Source organism: Lagenorhynchus albirostris, chromosome 2 (genome assembly GCF_949774975.1).
Source record: "Lagenorhynchus albirostris chromosome 2, mLagAlb1.1, whole genome shotgun sequence".
NCBI lineage: Eukaryota > Metazoa > Chordata > Mammalia > Artiodactyla > Delphinidae > Lagenorhynchus > Lagenorhynchus albirostris.
The window spans coordinates 149,387,438-149,400,188 of record NC_083096.1 but is presented as its reverse complement, the minus strand read 5'-3'; the positions used below and the strand labels follow the sequence as shown (position 1 = coordinate 149,400,188).

The 12,751-nt window shown below is 41.9% G+C and overlaps 1 protein-coding gene across 1 annotated transcript in view; it reads right to left on the bottom strand.

Moving 5' to 3' along the window:
- The window catches only part of EIF2B3 (eukaryotic translation initiation factor 2B subunit gamma), a 169,278-nt gene extending 159,258 nt beyond the window's left edge, over nt 1-10,020 (bottom strand). The window contains exons 1-2 of the mRNA XM_060140215.1: nt 9,911-10,020; nt 4,296-4,452 (exon numbers count right to left, since the gene is read on the bottom strand). Coding sequence (XP_059996198.1) covers nt 4,296-4,443 — 148 coding nt within the window. The 5' untranslated portion in view covers nt 4,444-4,452; nt 9,911-10,020. The remainder of the gene's footprint in view (nt 1-4,295; nt 4,453-9,910) is intronic.
- Between the last annotated feature and the right edge of the window lie 2,731 nt (nt 10,021-12,751).

Here is a 12,751-nt window from a genome sequence, read left to right as displayed (position 1 = left end):
GATGAATTGGGAAATTGGGATTGACATATATACACTACTATTCATAAAATAGAAAACTAATGAGAACCTACTGTATAGCACAGGGAACTCTACTCAGTGCTCTATGGTGACCTAAATGGGAAGGAAATCCAAAAAAAGAGGGGATATATGTATACATACAGCTGATTCACTTTGCTGTACAACAGAAACTAACACAACATTGTAAAGCAACTATATTCCAATAAAAATTAATTTTAAAAAATAAAAGTCACCTGAAATGAAAAACAAAAAAACAAAAAACCTGTTCCTTGTCCCATATTCCCTTTCCTATTACCTAGTTACCCACCTAGTTACCCAAGCAAAAAGTAGAAGGAATCTTCCCTTTCTTTCTGCTACCCATCCCCAATAATCAACAACTTTTTCAGATGGTCCTTCTTCTCCATCCTTAGTGCTAAATGCCTTGGCTCAGACCCTCTTCATTGCTAGTGTGGACTTTGGTAACAATCTCCTAATTTGTCTCCCTGCTTCTACTCTTAACTCCTCCACACTGATTCTTCATAAAGCTTCCAAAGCAATTTTTTAAAAAATCTGAGTTGTCAAATTTATCACCATAAAGTTGTTCACAATATTTACTTATTATCTTTTTTGTTTGTTTTTTTGGCTGCACTGCATGGCTGTGGGAACTCAGTTCCCAGACCAGGGATTGAACCTGGGCCACAGCAGTGAAAGCACCAAATCCTAACCATTAGACCACCAGGTAACTCCCCTGCTCATTATCTTTTTAATGTCTATAGGATCTGTAGTGATGTTCCCTCTCTCATTCCTGTTATTAACAACTTGTGTTTTCTCTCCTTTTTCTGATCAGTCTAATTAAAATTTAATAATTTTATTGATTTTTTTCAAAAACCCCCCCCATCTTCTGGTTTTACTGATCTTCTCTAACACTTTTGGTTTCTATTTCATTTATTTCTGCTCTCATTATTTTTATCTCCTTTTTTCTACTTATTTGGGTTTCATTTGCTTCTCTTTTTCCAGCTTGTCAAAGTAGAAGCTTAGATGATAATTTGAGACACTTTTTTCTTTTCTAACAGAGTGCTTAATGCTAAAAAATTTTCTCTAATCATTGCTTTAGCTATATCCCTCAAATTTTAATATACTGAAATTTTATTTTCAGTAAGTTCAAAATATTTTCTAATTTCCCTTGTGGTCAGATGGCCAAAAAGCACATGAAAAGATGCTCAACATCACTAATTATTAAAGAAATGCAAATCAAAACTACAATGAGGTATCACCTCACACTGGTCAGAATGGCCATCATCAAAAAATCTACAAACAATAGATGCTGGAGAGGGTGTGGAGAAAAGGGAACCCTCCTACACTGTTGATGGGAATGTAAATTGATACAACCACTATGGAGAACAGTATGGAAGTTCCTTAAAAAACTAAAAAGAGGGCTTCCCTGGTGGCACAGTGGTTGAGAGTCTGCCTGCCGATGCAGGGTACATGGGTTCATGCCCCAGTCCGGGAAGATCCCACATGCCACGGAGCGGCTGGGTCCGTGAGCCATGGCCGCTGAGCCTGCGCGTCCGGAGCCTGTGCTCCGCAACGGGAGAGGCCACAGCAGTGAGAGGCCCGCGTACCACAAAAAAAAAAAAAAAAAAAAACTAAAAATAGAACTACTATATGACCCAGCAATCCCACTCCTAGGCATATACTCGGAGAAAACAATAATTTGAAAAGATACATGCACCCCAATGTTCACTGCAGCACTATGTACAATAGCCAGGACATGGAAGCAACCTAAATGTCCATCAACATAGGAATGGATAAAGAAGATGTGGTACATATATACAATGGAATATCACTCAGCCATAAAAAAGAACAAAATAATGCCATTTGCAGCAACATAGATAGACCTAGAGATTGTCATACTGAGTGAAGTCAGACACAGAAAGACAAATATCATATGATATCGCTTATATGTAGAATCTAAAAACAGGGTACGAATGAACGTAGTTACAAAACAGAAGTAGAGTCACAGATGTAGAAAACCAGGGGGATGGGGGGGGTAAAATTGGGAGATTGGGATTGACATAGACACACTACTATATATAAAATAGATAACTAATAAGAACCTACTGTATAACACAGGGAACTCCTCAATTCTCTATAATGGCCTATATGGGAAAAGAATCTAAAAAAAAGAACGGATATATGTATAACTGATTCACTTTGCTGTACACCTGAAACTAACACAACGTTGTAAATCAACTATACTACAATAAAAATTAAAAAAAAATTTCCCTTGTGGTTTCTTCTTTGGGTTATGTAGAAATATGTGGTTTAATTTCCAAATACTTAGGGATTCTCTTGATACCTCTCTGTTACTGATTTCTAATTTAACTCTACTGTGGTCAGAGAATATATTTTGTATGATTTTAATCTTTATAAATTTACTGAGACCTGTTTTATTTTTAAAAATATGGTCTATTTTGGTGAAGGTTCTTAGCACTTGAAAAGGATGTGCATTCTCCTTTACTGGGTGGAATGTCTATAAATGTCAATGTCTACAGTTTGACCTATAAAGGTCAAACGGTAGAAAATCCTAAGGAATCTACAAAAAGCTACAAGAATTAATAATAAGTGTATTTAGAAAAGTTACAGGATGCAAGGTCAGCATAAAGAAACTGTATTTTTATGTACTAGCAACAAACTACTGGAAACTGGAATAATTACCATTTATGATAACATCAAAAATATCAACTACTTAGAAATAAATCTAACAAAATATGTGTAAGTCCTATACACTGAAAACTGTAAAACACTGTTGAGAGAAATTACAAAAGACCTAAATAAATGAAGAGATATACCACGCTCCTGGATCAGAAGACTCAATATTATTACGATGTGAATTCTCTTCCTACTGATCTATGGATTCAATTCAATCTCAATCAAAATTAAAGCAACCTTTTTTTTTTTTTTTTTTTTTAGCTGTACGCGGGCCTCTCACTGTTGTGGTCTCTTCTGTTGCGGAGCACAGGCTCCGGACGCGCAGGCTCAGCGGCCATGGCTCACGGGCCCAGCCGCTCCACGGCATGTGGGATCTTCCCAGATCGGGGTACAAACCCGTGTCCCCTGCATCGGCAGGCGGACTCTCAACCACTGCGCCACCAGGGAAGCCCTGAAGCAACCCTTTTTGTAGAAACTGATAAGCTGATTCTAAAATTTATATAAAGATGCAAAGGACTTAGAATAGTTAAAACACTAATTTAGGGCTTCCCTGGTGGCGAGTCCGCCTGCCGATGCAGGCGACACGGGTTTGTGCCCCGGTCCGGGGGGATCCCACGTGCCGCGGAGCGGCTGGGCCCGTGAGCCATGGCCTCTGGGCCTGCGCGTCTGGAGCCTGTGCTCCGCAACGGGAGAGGCCACAACAGTGACAGGCCCGCGTACAGAAAAAAAAAACAAACCCCCCCCCCCACTAATTTAACCATATTAAACCTCGGTTTAAGCCTTTCACTGGTTCCCCACTGCTTTCAGGAAAAAAAATCTACATTCATCATTATGCAATACAAGGCCCTTCACAGCATGATCCCTGTTTACTTCTCTCATTACATCTACTCCTCCTCCCTTACACTTGATATTACAGCCAAATAAAATGAAAAGTAGCTGCCAGAACATGCTGTGCTGATCATGACTCTATCTCTGCATACATTATTACTTCTGTATGGAATGCTCTCTCCACACTGGTAGGCCTAGTAATCTATTTTTCAAGACTCAATTCAAGGGTCAGCTACTCTGTAAGCCTTCTCTGAATCCCTCAAGTAGAAACAGCAACTTCCTTATAACAAGCACTTATAATGTGCCTCTGTTATAACATTTATCACATTTCACGATGATAATCTGTTTACATGTGTATCTTTCCAATAGACTTTAAGGTTCTAGAAATCAGGGTCCGAGTTAATATTTTCAATTCTGTACCCTAGTGCTTAATATATTACCTGGCACATACAGGTTCTCAGTAAGTACTGACTATGAGGCACTTGTATTCCTCATATCATGTCTGACATCCTTCCAGGGTTCATCTTAGATCACCGTGGAGACTAGCTCTAAAAAAGTAACACTTAGCACTATCTTCTCAACCTTTTTCACACAGCGATAGAGTACTTCTGAGTTCCTAATTTAAAGAGGCCAGTCTCCAGCCAACATTGAGTCCTAGTCTTCTTTCATTCATCCTGTCTCACCCTCATAAAACTGACAAATCACTGGGATCAAACACCCTAAAAGTTTTATGAGTACATCTCATTGCCATAACTCACCTTCAAATCCAATACGTTCAAGCAGATTCAATGGGTACCAAATTAAAGGTTTGTTCCCAACTGGAAGCAGAGGTTTGGGAATACCGGAAGTCAGGTCTGTCATCCGAGATCCCCCTCCAACTGCCATTACTACTGCTTGAAATTCCATTTTTACAAACTGTAATCACAGAGAAAAACAAGAGAAAAAGAAGTAACAAAAATCAAAGCATACACAGTACTAATGCTATTTTTAGTTAGGTTATTGATATCCACTTATGACAAATACATCATTTCCAACTCCAGTAACCAGAATAAGAAAGGCTCCTTAGCTGCAGTATAAACATCACATTTATCCTATTCTCTTACTCACGGATATATACTCTCAGCTCCAACCTGGGGAGATGGGCTGGAGGAGAGATATGAATTAAGAAAAAAAAAAATCTGGCCCTTGTTCTTGAGTTGCTCACAATTAAGTGAAGACAAATAGAATAAATTACAATACATTATCATTAATGCCATGGCAGGGATACATCCAAGATGCAGTAGGCATGTATAGTGACGGTAACACCTAAGTCTTCCTAGAAAAGATGGAAGGTTTTACAGGAAAGTAATGCTTGAGCTGACTCTTAAAGGAGTAAGAGTTTACCAATTTGTTTTCTGATATGTGAGTTCATATTCCTTGAAAAAAATTTTAAACTTCTGACTAGAATTAACAGCACAAATACAAGCACATTAGATCTCTGAAAAGTGTGAAATGAGTTAAGATTTTCCAGTAATCCAGCCACTTGCTCCCATTTTCTCATTACCCCCAACTTGAAAGATATCACTATAAACACAAAGGTAGGCTTGTGTCTTAACCTAGATTTGCAGGGCCCAATTGCAGAAACAAACCAAATTAACTCCTTTTTTTCACACTCAAGGTAATAGATGAACCTGTTTGACATTCAAAAAAATCTCTTTACAGCAGCTACCACAGAAGAGAGGCACAATAAAAGATCATAAATCAAAACCTCAACAAAATACTAGCAAACAGATCCAACAGCACATTAAAAGGATCATACACCATGATCAAGTGGGGTTTATACCAGGAATGCAAGGATTCTTCAGTATACGCAAATCAATCAATGTGATAAGCCATACTAACAAATTAAAGGAGAAAAACCATATGATCATATCAATAGGTACAGAAAAAGCTTTTGACAAAACTCAACACCCATTTATGATAAAAACCCTCCAGAAAGTAGGCATAGAGGGAACTTACCTCAACATAATAAAGGCCGTATATGACAAACCCACAGCCAACATCATCCTCAATGGTGAGAAACTGAAATCATTTCCACTAAGATCAGGAACAAGACAAGGTTGCCCACTCTCACCACTATTATTCAACATAGTTTGGAAATTTTAGCCACAGCAATCAAAGAAGAAAAAGAAATAAAAGGAATCCAACTTGGAGAAGAAAAAGTAAAACTGTCACTGTTTGCAGATGACACAACACTACACATAGAGAATCCTAAAGATGCTACCAGAAAACTACTAGAGCTAATCAATAAATTTGGTAAAGTAGCAGGATATAAAATTAATGCACAGAAATCTCTTGCATTTCTATACACAAATGATGAAAAAGCTGAAAGAGAAATTAAGGAAACACTCTCATTTACCATTACAACAAAAAGAATGAAATACCTAGGAATAAACCTACCTAAGGAAAAGAAAGACCTGTATGCAGAAAACTATAAGACACTGATGAAAGAAATTAAAGATGATACAAATAGATGGAGAGATATACCATGATCTTGGATTAGAAGAATCAACTTTGTGAAAATGACTAGACTACCCGAAGCAATCTACAGATTCAATGCAATCCCTATCAAACTACCAATGACATTTTTCACAGAACAAGAACAAAAAAATTCACAATTTGTATGGAAACACAAAAGATCCCAAATAGCCAAAGCAATCTTGAGAACGAAAAACGGAGCTGGAGGAATCAGGCTCCCAGACTTCAGACTATACTACAAAGCTACAGTAATCAAGACAGTATGGTACTGGCACAAAAATAGAAATATAGATCAATGGAACAGGATAGAAAGCGCAGAGATAAACCCACACACGTATGGTCATCTTATTTTTGATAAAGGAGGCAAGAATATACAGTGGAGAAAAGACAGCCTCTTCAATAAGTGGTGCTGGGGGAACTGGACAGCTACATGTAAAAGAATGAAATTAGAACACTCCCTAATACCATACACAAAAATAAACTCAAAATGGATTAAAGACCTAAATGTAAGGCCAGACAGCATAAAACTCTTAGAGGAAAACACAGGCAGGACACTCTCTGACATAAATCACAGCAAGATCCTTTTTGACCCACCTCCTGGAGAAATGGAAATAAAAACAAAAATAAACAAATGGGACCTAATGAAACTTCAAAGCTTTTGCACAGCAAAGGAAACCATAAACAAGATGAAAAGACAACCCTCAGAATGGGAGAAAATATTTTCAAAGGAAGCAACTGACAAAGGATTAATCTCCAAAATATACAAGCAGCTCATGTAGCTCAATATCAAAAAAAGAAACAACCCAATCCAAAAATGCGCAGAAGACCCAAACAGACATTTCTCCAAAGAAGATATACAGATTGCCAACAAACACATGAAAGGATGCTCAACATCACTAATCATCAGAGAAATGCAAATCAAAACTACAATGAGGTATCACCTCACACCGGTCAGAATGGCCATCATCAAAAAAATCTACAAACAGTAAATGCTGGAGAGGGTGTGGAGATAAGGGAACCCTCTTACACTGTTGGGGGGAATGTAAAGTGACACAGTCACTATGGAGAACAATATGGACGTTCCTTAAAAAATTAAAAGTAGAGCTACCATATGACCCAGCAATCCCACCACTGGGCATATATCCTGAGAAAACCATCATTCAAAAAGAGTCATGCACCACAATGTTCATTGCAGCTCTACCTACAATAGCCAGGACATGGAAGCAACCTAAGTGTCCATCGACAGATGAATGGATAAGGAAGATGTGGCACATATATACAATGGAATATTACTCAGCCATAAAAAGAAATGAAATTGAGTTATTTGTAGTGAGGTGGATGGACCTAGAGTCTGTCATACAGAGTGAAGTCAGTCAGAAAGAGAAAAACAAATACCGTATGCTAACACATATATAGAGAGAATCTAAAAAAAAAAGGTTCTGGCCTTCCCTGGTGGCGCAGTGGTTGGGGGTCCGCCTGCCGATGCAGGGGGCACGGGTTCGTGCCCCGGTCCGGGAGGATCCCAGGTGCCGCGGAGTGGCTGGGCCCGTGAGCCACGGCCGCTGAGCCTGCCCGTCCGGAGCCTGTGCTCCACAATGGGAGAGGCTACAACAGTGAGAGGCCCGTGTACCGCAAAAAAAAAAAAAAAAAAAAAGGTTCTAAAGAACCTAGGGCAGGACAGGAATAAACACGCAGACATAGAGAATGGAGCTGACACAGGGAGGAGGAAGGGTAAGCTGGGACAAAGTGAGAGAGTGGCATGGACATACATACACTACCAAATGTAAAATAGATAGCTAGTGGGAAGCAGCCGCATAGCACAGGGAGATCAGCTCGGTGCTTTGTGTCCACCTAGAGGGGTGGCATAGGGAGTGTGGGAGGGAGATGTAAGAGGGAGGAATATGAGGATATATGTATATGTATTGCTGATTCACTTTGTTATACAGCAGAAACTAACACACCATTGTAAAGCAATTATACTCCAATAAAGACGTTAAAAAAAATCACAAATCCTTATTGATTTAAAATAAAAGTACTCTTTGACTTACAACCAATGATGTAACCTTTCAAAAGCAAGTGTGAAATTCAATGTTTAGAAAAAAAATTATTTAACACCAAACTGGCAAATAATGTTGCACCTTTACCGTAATTGTGATCAGTCCTGTGCTCCTCACATCAGTATCTTATCTACAACACTCACACCCTGTACACCCAAGCACAAAGTGAAGGCTCTTGCCCAACATCCACAACTTTAAGATGTAGTAATTTCAATTCCAGCAGGCACTGCCTCAGATTGGAATTTAACTTCAATCTGGCACTGTATAACTCCCATAACATCTGATGTTATGTTGAAAAGAGCTCTGGACCCTTAAGGGTCAAAAGACCTGAGTCTGAGTTCTGGTTCTGCCACTTACAGGTGAAGTAACAAGGGGCCTGACATTTAAAACTCTCAGCGTCCTCAGTTTCTAGACGGGAGACTGGTGGTTAAGTTCACAGGCCCTCAAGCTATACGGCCTGGGTCTGAATTCTAGTTCTACCATGAATTAGCTGTGTGATCCAGGACAAGCTACATAACTTCTCCACCTCAGTCTTCTTAATTTTCTAAGATGAGAATAATTACAGTTTCTACTTCACATAGATTTATAAATATTAAATGAGTTAATCTATGTAAAGCACACATAATAATGTCAGTCCCATGACAAGCATTATGTGTTTGATATTCGATAGGTCATGGAAGCCTTCTGTGCCAGCTGAACCATAATTCTGGTCCCTGTATTGCTATTCTTGCTTCCTAGGTTCCCTTTCTCCTGTGCCTAGTATTTAATCACCTATTAGACTTTTAAGACTCAGTTCAAGAACCACCTTGCCTAAAAAGCCATTCCTATCCGTTCCCACCCTCCTGGAGAAGTAAATCTTTCCTCCTTAATTGCTTCCACTCTACTATGTACAGATCATCTCTACCTTTACAGGCTGTGTTGCGCATTTATTTAAATGTCTATTTCCTTTGAGTTCCTTGACTGTCACTGCTGTATCCCCAGTACTTGACACAGCTCCCGTCAGATGCTAGGCACTCAATCAGTGCTCTGTGGAATGAGCATCTGTAAACCTCACAACAACCCCGTGGTAAGACTCAAGCTCAAACATTAGAACCCAGGTCACTAGGTTCACAGAGGTTCCTACTCTCAATGAGGCTCTGGGTGATAATCATGAACATAACCATCCATGATACCAGGCAGCCTGTCAAATGTCTCAGTGTCACTACCACGACTCTGGGTAATGGGAATGAAGGCAAAGATGCGTTAGCCACTCAAGTTTTAAAGGGGGTGTTATGGCATCCCAGACCTGCCTCCGTCATAGCACTCACTGCCTTCTCCCTTTGTAAACTGGTAAGATAAAACACCGTATCATAACTGATCTCTCAGCCAGAACTTATTGTATTTCACTGTCTTGCACCTAAACAACCAAAAACAGAATAAATGAACGAAGGACTTCAGTGTAAAGGACTAGGCACTGTGCTCAGGGCGTCTGCTCCTGGGTCTAGTGCTCACTTGCTGTGACTTCTAGCAGATCTTCCCCTCCCTGAAACTCAGTTTCCCCATCTGTTGCACGAGGTGGCTGGCTAGGATTCTCCCCGAGCTTCCTTCTAGTTCGGGCACTTGGCTCTGAGGCCGGGTCGGGCAGGCACTCGAGCTGGCGACTCAGACTCTGCACCCCCGCCAGCCGCTCAGGCCCTCCTTAACCAGGCTCGAGGAGCCCGCCTCCCTCCGGTGCAGCAAGGCCCGGCGGCCTCCACCGCGCGGCTCACCCCGCCAGCCAGCTCGCGCGCAGCCTGGCAGCGAACCAGCCGCAGCTTTACCTCACGTCCCCGCGCACCACAACCGCTCGCTCTCGTGGCTCCCCACGCCGCCGCCGACTGACAGCCCAAAGGCGCAGGCGCGCGATGGCCGGGCAGATCGATGGGACGAACTGGGCAGGCCCGCGCAGAAGGAACGAGCACCGAGTGATAGATGCCGGCCGAGAAGGGCACGGCGGGGAGGAGGGGAGGAGGCGAGGAGGCGGGGTCGCCTGAGCCTTTTCGTTCGTTCACACATCACCAAGGCCCATTGAGCGTCCCTCACAGGGCAGGGGAACTAGTTATAGCCTCTTCCTTCAGGCAGTTCTCCTTCTAGGACCTGGCCTCAACTGCCACTCTGCGAAAAGAGAGCTCTTTGGGAGCTGCGGTTTGGGGCTCGCCAGTGGAGAACTCACCAAGGATTGCCAAGGTTTTCTATGTCCAGTGAGGTCTAATGTGGCGACTCAGCGTTGGCTTTCTGAACCAGACTATTATGGTATGGAAAACATCCACTTGTAGCCATCAAAACAGTTGGTCGGGGGTGTGGGATTAGGGAAGATCTCATTGAGATGGTGACACTGCACAGTGGCTTGGAGAGAGTGAGTCAAATGTATATCTTGGGTAAGAGCCTTCCCAGAAGACTAGCCAGCAAGTGCAAAGGCCCTGAAGAGAGATGGCAAGTTCAAAGAACAGCAAGGAGACCAATATGGCTAAAGCAAAGTAAGCCAGGGTGAGAGTGGATGACAGCAGAGGAGGCTAGAGAGGCAATGGGGAAGAGGGTGAAGAATCAGATCCTGTGGGTCTTGTAGGCCGTTGTGAGGACCTTGAATTATGCAGAGGAGCAGCGATATAACAGTTTTTAAAAGGATCACTTTGGTTGCTGTGTTGAGAACAGACTCCCTGGAAGCAGGGGCAACTGCACGAAAGAACCCAAACACCTGAGTCTAGACTCCAACAGTTATGAGAGATAATAATAAAATATTTATTTGTTTTAAGCAGTAAATTTTGACACAGATTGTTAAGCTACATTATCTGATTTTTTTTCCTTTTTTTTTTTTTTCTTTGCTGCGTGGCTTGCGGGGATCTTACCAGGGATTGAGGCCAGGCCAGGGCAGTGAAAGCACTGAGTCCTAACCACAGGACCACCAGAGAATTCCCTAAACTACATTAGACAGCAGGAACAATGGTCATTCTCTCACACACACATTCTTGCAATTTCTTAATCTTTTGGAAGCTTCCTCTTTTTCTACCCATCTCTTAAATCTTGAGTTGCCTTAGCTCCCTGCCAGTTAGGAGGCAGAGTCTAATTTCTGCAATAAAAATAAACGAGTTTGACTTCATTCAACAATATTTTTTGCGTGCCTAATATGTGCCAACCAGTATCTTAGATGCTAGATGCTGGGGATACAGCAACCAATGAGAAAGATAGGACTTGTAATTTTCCCCAGACTTTCAGCCAGAAGAATAGGAGCTCAGCTTAGAACTTACTAAGAAAAAGTCCTGAGCCACATCCATAAAACCAGCCTATCCTTGCCCTGCCTCTCCTTCACTTTAGAATGCTGGTGATGAGTTATTGGAAAATTATTTGTTTTAACTCAAAAAACTGAGTTGGTAAAAGGGAGCCGAGCCGTGAAGTGATTGATTTGGCCACAAGAGACCTGAAACTTGACTACCCTTTCCTTCTGCAGCAAGATTCTCTCTTTCCTTGGTATTAGCCCAAGCAAGCAGAAGCCTTGGGAATTATAGCATGGTTTTGAGGTAAGAACTAGTTATGAAGGAAGAACAGCATTCAACTTCATATCTGTCATCCATTTTTTTTTTTTTTTTTTTTGCGGCACGCGGGCCTCTCACTGTTGTGGCCTCTCCCGTTGCGGAGCACAGGCTCTGGACGCGCAGGCTCAGTGGCCATGGCTCACGGGCCCAGCCGCTCCGCGGCATGTGGGATCCTCCCGGACCAGGGCACGAACCCGCGTCCCCTGAATCGGCAGGCAGACTCCCAACCACCGTGCCACCAGCAAAGACCCTGTCATCCATTTTTTAAAATTTAATTTAATTTATTTTTTATACAGCAGGTTCTTATTAGTTATCTTTTTTATGCATGTTAGTGTATACATGTCAATCCCAATCTCCCAATTCATCCCACCACCACCCACACACACTTTCCCCCCTTGGTGTCCATATGTTTGTTCTCTACATCTGTGTCTCTATTTCTTCCTTGAAAACCAGTTCATCTGTACCATTTTTCTAGATTCCACATATATGCGTTAATATACGATATTTGTTTTTCTCTTTCTGACTTACTTCACTCTGTATGACAGTCTCTAGGTCCATCCACGTCTCTACAAATGACCCAGTTTCGTTCCTTTTTATGGCTGAATAATACTCCATTGTATATATGTACCACATCTTCTTTATCCATTCGTCTGTCGATGGGCATTTAGGTTGATTCCATGACTTGTCTATTGTAAATAGTGCTTCAATGAACATTGGGGTGCATGTGTCTTTTTGAATTACGGTTTTCTCTGGGTGTATGCCCAGTAGTGGGATTGTGGGGTCATGTGGTAATGCTATTTTTAGCTTTTTAAAGAACCTCCATACTGTTCTCCATAGTGGCTGTATCAGTTTACATTCCCACCAACAGTACAAGAGGGTTCCGTCATCCTTTTTTTTTTTTCGCGGTACGCGGGCCTCTCACCGTTGTGGCCTCTCCCGTTGCGGAGCACAGGCTCCGGACACGCAGGCTGAGCGGCCGTGGCTCACGGGCCCAGCCACTCCGCGGCATGTGGGATCTTCCCGGACCAGGCACGAACCCGCGTCCCCTGCATCGGCAGGGGGACTCTCAACTACTGCGCCACCAGGGAAGCC